The sequence below is a fragment of the Musa acuminata genome, chromosome BXJ2-10 (assembly GCF_036884655.1).
Source record: "Musa acuminata AAA Group cultivar baxijiao chromosome BXJ2-10, Cavendish_Baxijiao_AAA, whole genome shotgun sequence".
NCBI classification, from domain to species: domain Eukaryota; kingdom Viridiplantae; phylum Streptophyta; class Magnoliopsida; order Zingiberales; family Musaceae; genus Musa; species Musa acuminata.
This window is the reverse complement of record NC_088347.1, coordinates 25877707-25893805: the sequence shown is the minus strand read 5'-3', so window position 1 is coordinate 25893805 and position 16099 is coordinate 25877707. Positions and strand designations below refer to the sequence as shown.

Genomic DNA, 16099 nt, shown 5'->3' with positions numbered 1-16099 from the left:
ATTGCCCCTACTTGTTCTTCTGGGCTTTGAGGGTATCTGGGCCGGGCATGACAAACCTTTCGACATGTCCAATAAACAACAAAACGTGCAACTAGCCTAATGCTCACTCGATCGCATGCTCATGTCGACGGACATCCAAGAAAGAGCACAGTTATCAGTCGATTAACTAATCCCAAATCGTAAACCAGTGAAAGATGAAAGGACGGACAAAGCTAGCGCACCGAATCTGTCACGCATTAACGCAAACAGGTTCCCGGCATCTTATTGCCCAACTTTATCTAAAGAAAAGAAGACTCACCATCCAATTAAAAGGTCTCCACCGGAGAAAGGCGTAGGTCCTCACAAGCAGTCGCATCAACCAGGGGTTAAAAGGTCCCGCTAGTGGAAGGTCACACTGCCATTTAATTAGCTGCACTTTCCGGTTGCGGGTCCTTTAAACGGAAAAACGCTAGCTCCGCAAACGCCCTCGAGCCCTTCAAACAGGGACCCTCCGTTTATAAATGCCGCAAGCTATGCGAAACAAACGGCGACCTAACGGTGCTATGGAGATAAAACCGAGCTAACCCTCTCATATCGAACAGCTGACGCGGATGCGGATCTTGCGGTACACGCGTCGCCCATCCAACGACCAGAAATGATGTGGGCCCGACGCATCGCTCGCCTTTCCCCTCCATAAATGAACGCCCTCCGGCGACCCCTTCCTTCACTCTTAATTGCCCGTCCAATAGGGACTAAATAGCAAAAGGGTTCGTCTTCCTGCCTGAGGAGGAAGAGCACGGAGAAAGACGTCCTTGATTCCGACTCGTTGCCAAAGATTAGAACTTTGCCAGCATCGAATCGGTCGATGCCATGGGAACCGAGGTGTTGCGCCCCCAAGACTGCCTCCTCCGCCCATCCCCTGGCCTTCGGAGCGCCAAACCCCTCCGCAGGAGGAGGGAGGGATCGCCCAAACAGCCCGCCAAGCCCCGTCTGGCCATGGGGCAGGTGACCATCCTCAGGCGAGGTGAGTCGCTGGAGGCCGCAAAGGCGAGGAAGGGCGGGCCGGGCACGGCGGCCATTCCCTCCGCCAGCGTCGGGTGGGATCCGGCGTTGTTCGGCATGGGGCGGCTAGGGCCGGACCCGGTCATGATCCCGAAGCAGATCCGGCTGAGATCGCCGGCGGCTGCGATGCCGCCGGACGTGTACGCGGGGTCGGCGTTCGATCTCTCGCCGTCGCCCCGGGCGCTGCCGCTGCCGAGCTTCTCAAGGAGGAAAGAGGATCTACCGCCGGCGGGGGCGAAGGCCGTCGTGGATTGTTCCGCCACCAAGGATCTGAGGCGATTGCTTCGGCTGGAATGATACGATCTGAAAGTTAAATAGTTTAAGCAAAGAAAAAGGGACGAATAATCCGAAAGATGGCTTCTTTCCCCTCTTCCTCTCTTTGATGGGATCAAATCCAACTTTTTCTTGTTTTCCGTGCGATTTTTGGAAGGACGGATGAATCACAAGAAGTTGGATATGATCTCTGCGATCAAAGGATGAACAGAGAGGGACAAAAAAAGGAAAGACTCAGATGAAAACAATGGGAATTGTGATATGTAATTGCTGTGAACTGATCTCAAATCCTATTCTTCTCTAGCATGGAGAAGTGGTTTCCAATCCAAACATAATATGATCACATGTATTAGCCAAATCTTTTCTCCTCTGTTCTTCTTCTCCTCATCTGTGTTCTTTGTTTTCCATACAAGTTTTTGGTCATGTGGCAGATGTGGAGCCATTCCTTTTCCTTGGAAGAGAGATGGGTTGCTGGCATATGCTCTTGGCATCTGCCAAGTTGCAGTTGTCGGTCTTCCTAATTCCTAATTATAATCAACTTTTTTTGGAACTTAATGGCAAGGATTGCAAAAGCGAAGCTTCCAAGCAAAGGATGTAAACAGTTTACACTGCTTATGTTTACTTCAACGAGATTTTATCTTCTTACTGCAAACTTCTAAGTTGTTTTGTTCCACTCATATAACTATCTGGTTTAACTCATTGACCCGAATGATGAATAAAAAATAAAATACCTATTCAATACATTACATTCAACTTCTTTCCTTTACCTTTGATGGGTTGGTCTGCTGTCAATGTAAGAGTAAAAAAAAAGTACTCTTGATGATTGAATTTTCTTTGAGACGGGACCAAATTGAGCAAAATAATGTTCTTATAATATCGAATTGTTTTTGTTATTGCTTGGAAAAAGCATCTGAATAAATCCTTCCAACAATAATGTTGATAATGATTAAAAATTTATCACCTTCTTCCACCTCAAACCACCACCAATTAATGCGATTTAATTGCATTTCTCTCTTTGTCAGGGGATCCGACAAATAATGTGGGTCAAACATCGATTCGTCTCTAGTAAGGCTTAGTTCATCCCCATGATCACGTGCATAAGATTACATCTAGTAATGGAAGCATAATTCCATCATCTCTTGTACCACACCAAGACTTCTTTGCCTATTTCAAAATTATAAATTAATCTTTCATTTTCCTTTTTCTACTTCTAAACTAAACAAATGTATTCTTTTGATTGATGTCTCAAAGTTATTTTTCTCTACCGAAATATTGATTATCAAATACGTTCAATGAAAATTTTGATAAATAAATTGAATTAAAAAGACTTTCCCGCAATAATTCAACTTCAGTAGTAATAGAATGATAAGAGAATAGAAATAGTAGCAGAAAGAAAATTACACAAAAAGAACGTAGATTGACAGATGAAGTGTAAATGCAGATCAAGAATTTGGTCCCAAGAAATATTATATATCGTCATAGAGATAAACTTAGTAGAACAAACTCATCAATGATTTAAATTAAATCCTAAAGTTTTGAATCACTTGCCAAAATATAGAAGTTGGTTCTTCCTTGAACAACAAAGACAGACTAAAAGGGCAAAAAAATTGTTGAAGTCCCCCAGATAGAGATACCTTATTCGTTCACAAATAAGTGGGGTGGTGACAACCAATTTATTGTCATTTCACTTTTCATTGTCAACTTCAATATAGCTAAGTGAAGCAAATTATGCAAGTCTCATTTCCGTTGCAATCAAAGTGTGCAAATGGTTTTCCCTTTGCTAATGAGAACTCATGAAACAAGCAAACAACTCAGTAGTGTTTCATGTGGTGAAGTCCTTGAAACAAAAATTCACAGAGAAATCTGCTGCGAGTCAGAAGAATAGAGCTTATTATAAGTCAGTAGTATGTTCATATTTGCGAGTGCTCATGATGTTGTGAGGCTGCAGCTGGGTTATTCACTATAGCTAGTCTTCACTTCTGCTCACTAGGGTTTCTTCTTGTATGGCATGCTTTTAATGCTTGAACATCTGGTTTAAAAAAAATGAAAAAAGATACCTATTTAAAAACAAACTAATAAAACGTCTAGCAGCATATAATTTTTACCCCACTATTATCTCATCAAAGCACTGATGGAACACAAATTTGGCAGACAAACAACAATATTGTACATATTAATCATCTTGCATCCTTGATATGCTATGCGGCTTGGGAACATACTAGGTTTTACGCATAAAATAAGATTGCCTAATGAGAAAAAAAAATATCAAGTGCAACAGGCTCCAGATTTTTTGGTTTCTTTAAAAATAAAAAATCTATTGTCTGTAGAAACAAATGCAAAATAATCAAAATAGAACTTACAGGTTAAACAGAAAAATTAGGAAACAAATAATACAATTCAATTGGACTAGAACTCCATTTTTTAGGTAACTAAAGGCAAAACACTTTTGATTTATCATCCTTACCAGGAATGTACAACGACCTATCTGACAAGATGTTATGCATGTTACACATCTCCAGAGTCTGCTGTTGTTTTCTGGATTTTCTACTATTTCCCTATACAAAATCACATGATTGACTTTTTCTCTCCATTCCTGTGTCATGATTGACTCTAAATTAGTGTTGCATCTTCTGTCATCATTTCTAATGTATTCTATAAACCACCTAGAGAATCCCCACTTAAACACCTTTATACAGTTCTTCCCATTCCCAGCATCCACTGGAAACAGATCATTTGACGTGGTCACCCTTCAGTTCTGAAATTGCTCATGACTAAATTTACCATCCATTCTGGAATCACATACACCAAAGACCAGCCCAACAAATTCAGAACATAATGCCCCCATCACATATTCTGATTAACTCTTTACTTCAAACAATTTCTCTCATTGCTAAATTTACACTCACCTACAAACCATGCTTTACAAGCCCATGTGACCAATGATCCAGCGAATATGGAAGTAAAAGAAAGCATTATTTTGTGATAAAAAAAACAAAAGACCAAAATCATTTTATTTGTCATATTTTTATTCTGGTTAGCAAGGTCTTTTCAATTTTTTTGATATTCCGTTATGTAACGGACAAACTTCTAAACAAGATGTTGGATGTAATGCTTATGTCTGTCCGTTGTCTTTTGGCATGTTCATGCCTTGTACAGCAGGTAGAGGGGCGGCCGAAGGCTAAATAGTCCCATGTTAGTTGGGTTGGTGGCCTCTTTAGGCTTGTAAATAAAGGTTATGTCATGTGGACACGTGCAAGAGCTTTTCGGTCTGTAATGGACCATTTTACCCTTTGTTGTGCAACTATTCAGAGCTTGTAAAGTCTGTTTGTAATTTGCATTGTCTATGAAGTATTTTTCGGACATGTTTGCTTGTGGATCCCGATTGAGGCGTTCTCTTTAACCCGTTCTCTCTTTTGTTGGTCCTAAGGGACAATGGGAGGCTTCGGGGAGGCTGACCTTTGCGGACGGACGCGCGAGGGTGCCGCACGCCTTAGGCAAAACTTGCTAAGGTCGTGACATTATGGTATCAGAGCGGGACAAGCACTCATAGAAACACATGACATGCAAACGTGGGGGACCTAGCGGGGCTGCGTCGAGGGCAGTCAGCACACGCGCGACCGTTTGAGGGAAAACGGGCATGGAGATGTAGGGAAAAGAGTCGCTCAAAGGAGCGGGCATCTAACATTGGCATTTTGAGGAATGGCCAACCCTTCGCGCAAGAGGCACCACGAGAACAGGCAAGCTTGGAAGAATGCGGAGCGCACAAAGGCTGGGATGGCTGAGTTTGAGCTACGGCTCAACGTTGACAACTATACTTGATGGCGCTCTAGGCAAGCGAGGCGCTTGGCAAGAATGAGACCATCCAAGGTGGAATGAGTTGTTCAACGACCAAAAGAGTTATGCAAAGCTCACAGAGATGAGGGGAATTGCTAACTCGAAGAATTTGGTACTCATGCATGGGCTTGTATGCGGACGATGGAATGTTCGTGGCCATCCCAAGGCGACCGAGACTCGGCGCCATGGAGCATTGAAACTTTCTCTTCGTCATGCAAAGGATACGTCCGGAAGAGGCTGAAGTGTGCAACGAGTTCAGCATGTTGCTAGGCCTTGAGGGGTGCAGCGGTGGTTGTATTGACGTGGAGGCGCAATCTAGCAAGTGCGTCTGCAGGAGGCAGAACAATGCACAGTTTGTTCAGCAGATCGGAGTAGTCCAAGGGGATGGTGGTCTCCGAAACGAAGAGAGATGTTGCTCCAACGGGACAGTTATCCAGGAGGGATAAGTCTCGGCACTCCAGAGGGAGAATCATGTGAGACGGACTTCACATGTTGAGGAGGAGTACCTCACAAACAACTCCACGAAGCTCAATGGACCGAGCAAGCAGCGAGGAGTTGCCGCATGATCTCGCTCGAGAGAATGCATTGGTGGATGCATTGCGAGATCAAGTGGGGGAGCGACCTAAAGCAACTTAAATGAAGGCACACTTAGAGTCGATATGGAGATCGGACTCAAGGGAGGGTTGACCCGTGGAATGGTGGGCGCGAGGGCCACCATCGACTCAATGCAAAAACGAGGAGCGGAGCAACTTGGGTGTAACTTGGCGAAGTACCCAAGCCGCCTGAAGGGAGCCAGCAGAGAAGTTGGAACATGGAGCAGAAGCACAGTGCTTTCCTTAGACAGAGGTCAAAGACATGAACTCTTGCAGAGGCAAGGGTAGGATCATGTTGTTCCATGGGTCCTTCATTCTGACGGAGCGGACTCATCTTGCATGGTGCCAAAGACGAAGGGAGCTTCTGGGCACATGCACCTTATCTCGGAGGAGCATTTGATGGAGGAACTAAGGCGACTCAATTTGCAGAGGCGAAGTTGGGTTCATGAGGCCTTAGCACGGGGTAAGAGGACGCAGAGGCGGGTACTCTTGAAGAATATGCCATAGTGTTGCCATTCAAGTTGCTATGAAGAAAGCAGTGCACGGCGGAGATTGTGCTGGTAGGGGCAGAGGCCCAGGATCTAGACAATGGTGCACAAATCACAGTGAAGTCGGTGGACTTCGGGAGCTACTAGGCGACGGACTGTCCTAGAGCGGTGCTTCATCTGTGTGTAACCCAAGAGTGGGTGGATGAAGGTCGATTGCCAAAGGAACAAACAAAATCGAAGGTGGAGGAGACCCTGCGATGTATTGGCAGAGGCCACACATGGAGGGTTCACAATTCGAGCTTATTCCACAAAGATCAGAATGCAATGGAGATGTCACCAGGAGGCGACATGGTGTAGCGGATCGTGGTGGAACAGTTCGTGGCAATGCGATACACACAATCCGTCCCGTGAGGGATGAGATCATATGGAGGTATGATCGGGAGCTACTGGGAGCTTCGCTTTGGTGAACAACACGACGGCAAGAAGGGCTATGGATTCAAGGAGTGAAGGCCATGGTACCGCAGAGGCGGGTCTTCCGGGCGTGCACCGAATTTTGCATCGGATGAAAACCTTGGTCATCAGCATATGGGGGCTGGGTTCCACCAAGGGAAAAGTTCGAATGCAAGTACCAGTGAGTTCCATGGGAGGGACTTGATCATGCAGAGGTATGATCGAAGCAGCTGGAGAGTTGGACTTCTCCAGAGCTCATATTCGCTTAAGGGAGCCCGACAAGTCAGAGGACAAGGTCGAGTAAGCGAACGTTGCTACCAAGGAAGCTAAGGAGAACAGAATCGGTGCAAACTCTACAACGTGATGGCAGAGGCCATGCATGGGAGTTGCAGTCTGTCTTTCCATCGACCAAACGGACTGCTTGGAGAACACAATGGTGTTGAAGCAGGGGGTCGAAAGGGGCGAGGAAGCGACGACGAGTCCAGAGGGACTTAGCTACCCAAAATCAAGCATCAGTCGGAATGGAGGTGGACTCAGAGGAGTGCCACAGAGACATTTCTACTGATCATGCAGAAAAGGGATACAGATGCGAGGCGATGGATAGTAGGGCCATGGGCATGGCAGCGCCATGGTACCGCAGAGGCGGGACTTCCGTGCAAGTCATTGATCCCTTGCTCTCATGGAGGGAGAGCGCTTGGTCGTGAAAGGGGCCGAGGAGGTGGAGCATGCAGAGGCAATCTCCGAGTACCGAGACAAGGCTGAAGGGCAGAGGCCAAGAAACTTCGTAAGACCGGTGTCAACAAGTTTCTCATCAAGATAGCCGTAAGTGAAGGACTTCAGGTCATGCAAGAGTGCACGACCAAGGAACGAAGCAAGCAGTACACGGTGCTGTACCTTTGCTACTCAGTGGAGTAGGCGGCAGGGTTGATGGAGAAGACGATACAATCCCAGAGGCGACCTCATCTATCAGAGAATTACTCCAAGTTGGGGTGAAAACTTCCCGCATTCCAGAAGTTCGATAGCATTGAGAAGGTGAATCACAGTAGCTAACTCAACGCAAGGAGTGCAAACACTTCAAGTGCTTCAGAAGTGTGAGCAAAGAGCAGGCGAAGACCAGTAACCAGCTCGATGCATGAAGTACAACCTCGAGGAGGCGGGCGAAGTCAAAGTAACCTTTGCCTTCTCAACTCTTAAGAGAATGGGCGAAACCGAGTACCCCAGTTCTCTTATCTATCCAGCAGAGGAGCTCTGCACAAGTTCAAAGACCCTTCGAAGATAATGGAAGACAATAGTTGTCAAATCCTCACCAACGGTGATCAGTGCTACTGAGAGTAGATTGTCCGCTTCATTTCCCAACGAAATGTCAATCGAAAGCGGAAGTGATGCGAACCTACTTGGATGTGACAACTAACTAAAAGAAGAGTCAATGAGCAGATTTTGTGGAGGAAGGACCCAAAACTTCAGAAGTTTGCGAGGCGATGCTCGTTAAAGCTCCAACAAGCATCCACCCAGTTCAAGCAGCATGTGGAAATTGTGAGAGACTGGCGCAGTAAGGATGGTCTTTTCCTTCATTTGGTGGATCCGCAGGAATCAACGAGGATCAATACAACTCAGCCAACCCCACACCAGAGTCAGAGTCATTGGCGAGTTGAAGCAGCATGGCGGATCAAAGGTTCGACTACTCAGAAACAGCAGCGGAGAGCAGCTGGGAGCCAGGAGGCGCATTGCAGCTGGAGCAGAAGATTGAAGACTCAGCAAAGGCGAAGAGTTGCAGTGTTCACAAAGGCTTCGACGAGGACGTCAAAGGGATAAGTGGGGGAGAATGTAACGGACAAACTTCTAAACAAGATGTTGGATGTAATGCTTATGTCTGTCCGTTGTCTTTTGGCATGTTCATGCCTTGTACAGCAGGTAGAGGGGCGGCCGAAGGCTAAATAGTCCCATGTTAGTTGGGTTGGTGGCCTCTTTAGGCTTGTAAATAAAGGTTGTGTCATGTGGACACGTGCGAGAGCTTTTCGGTCTGTAATGGACCATTTTACCCTTTGTTGTGCAACTATTCAGAGCTTGTAAAGTCTGTTTGTAATTTGCATTGTCTATGAAGTGTTTTTCGGACATGTTTGCTTGTGGATCCCGATTGAGGCGTTCTCTTTAACCCATTCTCTCTTTTGTTGGTCCTAAGGGACAATGGGAGGCTTCGAGGAGGCTGACCTTTGCGGACGGACGCGCGAGGGTGCCGCACGCCTTAGGCAAAACTTGCTAAGGTCGTGACAGTTAGGTGATCAGAAAGTATTATGCTTCAGGACTATAAATGATTGAAATAAAAAACTCTAACATAGTCCTATCTTGATATACTGATTTAGTTTTGCTTTGTCCCAATTCCCAAGTTCTCATGGACACATATTGACATTTAATGCAATTAATTTACAATTGAAACTAACATTTAAGCATTAGCATCACACTGTTGGCTATTATTTATAGCTTGCAGCATTCCGGCTAGTCAGGTCCTAATTGTCACTATGGCATGAGCTTTTAGGATAAGTATAGCAATAGTAGCAACCAGTATATTTCACGGAAGACGAAAACTGGCACCAAAGTGGAATTTTCGTAAGTCAAATTCCACGGAACTTAACTTCGACACGAGTGTTCAGTTATCCAAGGATTTCTCTGAATTCAACTTAAGTAACTGTCTTCCCTTCCAACTTTTCCTTAAGTAACCTTGGCGCTCTCCACCGAAGTCCACTTTCTTCAAGTTTGGGACCTTTTGGAACTCCACTTCAGAGTCGGCATCAATTCATGGTGAATCAAATATAGGCAACTTTTGCCGCAAGTACACTTCAGGTCACTTATAGTGAAACAAGATAACCCTTGATATATTTAACAGTTCATTAATGTCGAGTAATCCATGAGGCAAGACGTCATGTGTCTTGGCTATAGTAGAAGTTACGTGACTTCTCAGACTCTTAGGCTGAGAATGTCTCTCACCATTTGTTAGGGGCTGTTGCAGTCTTCTTAAATTCTATCAAGATCATGGTTGCTAAAGCACTGTCTTCCAACTGAAATTGGTAAATAAATATCTGGCGACCGAAATTGGTTGGAGACCTGCCTCTACAAGCGAATAACTCCTATGTGCCTGTAGATAAAAACCATTCCAAGGTATACTGCTTCTTATTACCATCTCGGCGATCGTTAGTTAGGTCAACATCTAACTTGAGCATTCGAAAGGACCCACCAGAGGCAAGTTTGGTTTCCTTCTGACTATGCTGATATTGCAGATTTGCACGCCTCATATCTTGGCAGACTTAAACCACTCCTCCCCCCACCCTCTAGCTACCGTTTAAGTTGACTTGTATGGAGAATCACAAATATGCAAGTCTTCCTTTACCACACTACCAAGGAGAAATACCTAACTACAACTAAATATCTCGATCAAAATGTGAAAATTGTTTTAGAGACAGCAATAAGTAAATCACACCAAAAGGAAAAGAACCAGGCACGTACAGGATTGGCAGGACTTCCAATTCCTGTTGGTCTCGGCGAGGCACTCCTGTTTCAGAAGACAACGAATGATATGGGTACCATCCAGATCAGAACAAAGCGGCAGTCTATTAGAAGCGAAGGAAACCAGGAAAGAAGGAAGAAAGGAAGTGTTTGCCTGAAGGGACAAGTAGAGGGTGGCGCACTCCTTAAGTTGCTTCACGTTGTCGTCTTCCTCGTCGGCGTCCATGGCGTGGAGCGGAGGAGGAGAAGAAGCCGCCGGTGGGAGCTGCGCTGCGCCTGAATCTCTCGGAGATGCCATCAATCGATTTCGAATCCCTTTCTTCGTATGTCAAGGGGAAGAAGGAATCGGCAGGGTTTCGGGTTCTTAGCTCCGCCTGGGAACACCGAAACGCTCCGCCATGGCGTGAGCCACGAAGTGGGAAAAGGGTTTTAGGGATTGGAACCCGAGATTCCGATCTCATCCGACACAGGAAGACTCAACCCCAATGACACGGTATGACTCGAGTCTCCTCTGAACTGGGCTCGGATTTGGGACAACCTGTTCAAAACAAGTGACATTGGCTTGGGTTGCTTAGCTCATTCATTTATTTTTTCTTTGTGGAAAATAATAATACATGAATGAGCTAAATTGTGCGATCATAACCATTGATTACTGGGTATTCCTCCAAAACATTGGTTATTTTTTCCACAAAAAAAAAATTTTGTTCCTCCCTTAAGGCCTCATTGTCCTTTTTTTTAATTAAAAAATATCATTATGTAGCCACTACCGCTATTATACTGTTACCAGATACCAAGATAACAAGAGTCCTAGAAATATTTTCAAGTTTTTTGCTTCTCTCTGGTTCGATAAAAGATGGTAAAGCTCACATCCAGCCAGCCACCAAGCGATCAATTCAAACTCATATTTGCAACCCCATGACTTCGCCACATTCTTCTACGAATGCACCTTACCATATTGCAGGCCTCAGCTACCCGATCTGGCATTCTGCTATTTGTATCGCCTATGCTGACAGAATTAGCTGGTCATAGACAATGAAGATGCCAAAGCAAGTCCTTCTAAAGGTCAGGGAGTTTCATTTTGCTTGAAGTGGCTCTGCCTCATTTGCACAGCGGAAGAGATAGCAAAGTCCATATACAGAAGGGCCTAGAATGTCACTGAAAATGTCACCGACGAAAGAGTGTATGGGTCTTTTTTTGTGCATTCTGATGTAAGTGGAAGAACACATTTAATTATCCTGCACATCGTGAGGATTGGATAGAGTTAGCAATAGTATAGTAAACAAATTTCTCTGACAAATTCTAAAACTATGGATGTGCATGATTATGAAATAATCAGGTGGTATTTAACTCCTAACAATGAGATAAGGATGGCAATATAACCACTTACGTTTAAAATTTTACAAGTCATTAGTAGAGTAGTGCTTCCCAGTACCAAAATTGAAGGCATATATATAGTACCATTTAACTCCAGTCAGTCCGAATTAATCGCTGCCATAACAAAAAAATATCACAACTGAAGTGTTGGAGAATTACAGAAGAAAAACATAGGAAACAGAAGGCGTACCATTTAAATGGAAAGACTGAGTTGAAGGGGCAGCACGTGCAGAACTTAGATCCACTGAGCAGTCAGGAAGGCACGACTGCAGCTCGAGACAGCTGCTTTTCTTTGAGAGATTAACTTCTGATCGTGAGACTATGTACCTCTCAACTTTTAATTTACCTGGATCTAGAGAAGCATTGTTGTTGTTGGTTTGGATAGCTCCATCATTTGCAGCAGCATATGACTGATACAATTATTTTTGAAATGTTGGAAGCTGTTACCAAAACAATGAAGAAAATGCAGCTAATGTTATCGTCAGGTAATAAAAGGTTGAACTTACATCACTGATGTTTCTGATCTGCACAACAATAACTGTTATATCATCTGTCCGGTTTTCATTCTCTAACCACAATTTGTAAGATTCAGAAGCAATTTCCAAGCAGGCATCCTGAGGATCAGCAAACCTGGAAACCTGAAGCCAAAAACAGGTCTCTGAAAGCAGCAAAACTGGTGTAAACTTATTAAATAAATAGATTCAGCGATCAAAATGTATAACAATCAGATATAGCAAAAGAGGATGTTGTGAACAAATAAGATGAGTCAATCAGAATTAGAAGTGTGAAAAGAGGTAGAGTGAGACATTAAAAAAATACTAAAAATAATATGAAAAGAGTGAAATACTCTTGATTTAACTAGAGATATTGCATGACACAAAATGATAGAAAATTATTCATATATCCAACCCCAAATAGTTGGGACATGAACCGTTGTAATGCAAAACTTTTCATGTTTGTGAGAAAGAAAGAAACATGAGGAACTTGAAAGAATCAAAATATATATTTTTACATTATCTATAAAGAAAATATACAAGAAAAGTTTATGCCCAGAAGAAATTGCAAGTGTATATACCTGCACAAGATGAGCTGATATAATAAGGATTAATGGATGAACATATACAACTCAAAGAAAAAAAAACAAGAGGTTAAAGACCATTAAAGTCAACCAATTGATGTTGTTCCATCCCATCAAGTCTTCTAGTACAAAATAACATGAGATTGACAATCTCATGCCTAGTTCATTCTTTTATTCAACTATAAGATACTCCACAATGAACCAGGCTCTTAATTGTCACTGGCTCTTAAGAACCTCTTTCTGATTTAGAGTTTTCATATAGGGTGGATGGTTATTATCTTTGATGTCAGCATTACACAACCATGTTAGAAGTTGGACCCTTCATTGCCGTCTTCTTGCCAACATCATGCTTTGCTTAATGAAGGCCAACAGTATTGGAATTTGAAATCTTGTGCTTCCTATCCGAATAAAGTCCTCAGACACGTACATCTGATGCTCATATTATCTGGACTAAAGAGGCAGAATCTAATTCTTTATTGTTTCTTTTTATCTCATTCCAATATGTGATAAGGAATTTACCCTCATACAACATCTCTAACAAAACCTCTCATACTTATTTCTTGTGTAGTAAACTCAACTTTCATCAGATAATCTACACCTGACTGTAGCAATTATCCACTGGTGAAAGTCATTAAAGTCAATATCATCTTTAAAGAAAGTCTTTGTTCAAAATTATCAGAAGCAATATAAAGAAATTTGATTCAACTGTAGAAAATTACAGATCATGGTAGAAATCAAAGGATACAAACTTAGGAAGACATAATATCCAAACTCGACAGGGCACTGAGGAATTATTTGTATAGCCTAGTCTTCTATCAGACAAAGAGTCATGCCAGAAGAGAAAAAAAAAAACATTGGACTTGATTGCCAAAGTTCAATTACATTCACCTATTGCGTAACAGGAAAAAAGATCCACTAAAGAAAGAAGTTCACTAGAAAAATAACTTTAGGTGTATTCTAGAGAAGTGTCAACTTCAAATTCATTATTGGCCATCTCTTTACTAATTCATACACTTATACTATCACATTCATTTTAGTATAGATCTGCAAAAGTGTATGTCAATTAGGTTTGGTAACAGTATAAGTAAAGAAATCACAAATGAATGCACTAAGCAAATATCAAACAAAGCAATCCTCTAGAGGAGAAATGGAGACTTACCATATCTACCACCGCTTGACTTGATAGAAACTCAAATATGCCATCACTTGCCACAACAAAGAAGAGATGGTTTGGTGTGATCTTCACAGTCTTAACCTCCGGATCAGCGATCACTCCTATACTCTCTGCCGTCGAGTCTCCCACACTCCTTGTGAAAGCCGTCCCTGGGTACATGCCATTTTGCACCCACAGCCTTGGTGGATCCCCGTCACCATCCTCCTCATCACCCCAGCTCTGTATATCAGGATCCACAATGCCCTCCACTTGATCAACACTCAACACTCTCGCCCCGCAGAGCTTCACCCTCTCGTACTCATCCTTCCTGTACGGCGTCTGATCACTCGATAAGTCCTCGGCCATGACACGATTACCATTCCAAACTCCGGCCACAGCCCGTGAATCCCCCACATTCGCAACATAGAGCGTGTTCCCATCTACAAGAACAGTGATCGCGGTCGTGCCGCTCATCGAATCATCGATCTCGCTGTCATGAATCGCCGAATTGGCTGCCAGGAAAGCGGAGTGATAGGCTTCTACGGGATCCTCCGACAGGTGAGCATCGCCGGACAAGATGTCTGCGAGCTTGTCACGGACGAACACGGAGCACTGGGTGCCGAACTGGCCGTGTCCATCGAAGACGCCAAAGAAGTGGAGATCGGGGTTGGCCTGGAAGCCGGTCTTCACGCAGAAGCTGTCCTGGTTAGCGCGGTCGGGCGAGTCAGGATAGTGGCCACGCTGCGTGAGGGAGGCGTACCGTAGGCAGATACCGGCGGAGGGGACGACCGCAAAGCCGCCGGAGAGCGCGTGGAGGGGGAGACCGCGCGAGGAGTCCGTTTCGTGGATCCTAAAGGGATCGGTGGCGTCGGTGGAGATGGAGGAGGGTTGGTAGTGGCAGCAGCTGCTGCTGCAGCGCTTCTTGTAGCGGCCACAGCGCTTGCCCTGGACACACCCCATTCAACCTTTCGTGTCCTGAACCTTTCGTGGGGGATGAGGGAAGCAAACGGGCGATCGCCTCTTCGGCTTCAGTTAGAAGCTGAGATCGTACAAAACCAAAAGAAAGTTCGATCAGATCGCCGAAGGAAGCAACGGCAGTAGCATTCGAGAGAGCAGAAGGATCGGAGAAGGGTTTGAAATGGAAAAGATGCGGCCGCCTCAAAGTGTGAAGTGGACGGAACGGGAGTACGGGGGACTCCTGCAGACCAAGCTATAATGACGGGTGGGTTCGCAACATAAAGGGGCAAGTCTACAGTGATGAACACAAAAGGGGAGGAGGGAATGGCCCAGAAAGCCAAGTGTGGGTGGAAAGACGATATCAAATACTTTTTGCGTGTCTTTTTTAGAACTTTTAAATTCATTTACTTTATCATAATTGTGTATGGTGAGATATTTATTTATAAATAATATAAAATTAAATTAAATTAAAATTATTTTATAATTATAAATTTAGGACAGAGGCAGCCAACGAGGCAGAAATTGACAATGTCCGAATGGATAACGATGGCGAGAGATATTTAGGGTATTAGATAAAAAAAAATATTAAATAAAAAATTAAAACCCGGTGATACGTTAAAAAATCCAAAAGGAATGATTTTTTTTCAAGAAAATCGTCTAAATTTTTTTACCTCTAAAACATTAGTATAAGGACCGTGCTTCCTCTTTGTATTGCAAACACCTAAAAAAATTAAAATATATTTTACTATTTACATTTCATCTATTGATGATCTTATCCTTTTTCCTTTTTCTCATAATCCCATTGTGTTTCTCATAATCTTTGACATTGCTTGTTGTCACTTCATTCTTATTGGTGGTCTTGATCCAATGTGAAGGCGAGTAAGTGTGTGGTCGTTGTAGTCACTTTCACTTACTCGATCCACTCCTCCCCTCTTTGTCCTCCCTCCTCAATTACTCACTACATTATAAGCCACATCGACTTTATTATCAAAATATATATTTATCTGTTATGCTTCTTCTATAATCATTTTCTCCTATATTATATTATAAAAAATATATAGAGACGACATCAAACGAAAAAATAAAAATCTCATATTTCTCAAAAAGGTGCTTGGTGCGAAGATTGGTGCGTAAAAATTCGTAAAATTAAAAATCATATGTGAGATAGTTATGTTACATGGGGAGATCGTATATCCCTGAATTCCTATAGATCTATGAGAAAGATGAAAGAGGTCAAGTGTTCTCCTCTCTAGCGGTGAACCACACGGTAGAAGCTATGAAGGCGCTCCTCAAATCACTATCCAAATCTTTATAATTGTTGGCTTAAGAGGAGAATGAGAGAGGAGAATAAGAGAGGTAG

General features: G+C 43.5%; 2 protein-coding genes across 3 annotated transcripts; one reads left to right on the top strand and one right to left on the bottom strand.

Moving 5' to 3' along the window:
• The first annotated feature begins 667 nt into the window (after positions 1–667).
• Positions 668–1672, top strand: LOC135624717 (uncharacterized). The gene has a single exon (XM_065128615.1). It carries the CDS (start codon positions 850–852, stop codon positions 1336–1338), a length of 489 nt encoding a protein of 162 aa, XP_064984687.1. The 5' UTR covers positions 668–849; the 3' UTR covers positions 1339–1672.
• A 1284-nt stretch (positions 1673–2956) lies between these two features.
• LOC135624716 (probable protein phosphatase 2C 35) lies at positions 2957–15058 on the bottom strand. 2 transcript variants are annotated; one of them, XM_065128613.1, is made up of 7 exons: positions 13789–15058; positions 12058–12189; positions 11742–11961; positions 11565–11665; positions 10332–11412; positions 10178–10223; positions 2957–3343 (listed from the first exon to the last, which is right to left on the bottom strand). In XM_065128613.1, exons 1-4 carry the CDS (start codon positions 14740–14742, stop codon positions 11649–11651), a joined length of 1323 nt encoding a protein of 440 aa, XP_064984685.1. In that variant the 5' UTR covers positions 14743–15058; the 3' UTR covers positions 2957–3343; positions 10178–10223; positions 10332–11412; positions 11565–11648. The 2 variants fall into 2 exon arrangements, with proteins under 2 accessions (XP_064984685.1, XP_064984686.1); XM_065128614.1 differs by lacking the exons at positions 2957–3343; positions 10178–10223; positions 10332–11412 and having other exon boundaries at positions 11742–11833; positions 11898–11961.
• Positions 15059–16099: the final 1041 nt, after the last annotated feature.

Bases quoted from the DNA above. Each gene is read 5' to 3' on its own strand.
- LOC135624717 (XM_065128615.1), top strand. From the start codon at position 850: ATGGGAACCGAGGTGTTGCGCCCCCAAGACTGCCTCCTCCGCCCATCC.
- LOC135624716 (XM_065128613.1), bottom strand. From the start codon at position 14,742: ATGGGGTGTGTCCAGGGCAAGCGCTGTGGCCGCTACAAGAAGCGCTGC. The intron at 12,190-13,788 runs GTAAGTCTCCAT...TTTTGGCTTCAG, and splicing joins GTCAAGCGGTGGTAGATATG to GTTTCCAGGTTTGCTGATCC. The intron at 11,962-12,057 runs GTAAGTTCAACC...TAATTGTATCAG, and splicing joins AGATCAGAAACATCAGTGAT to TCATATGCTGCTGCAAATGA.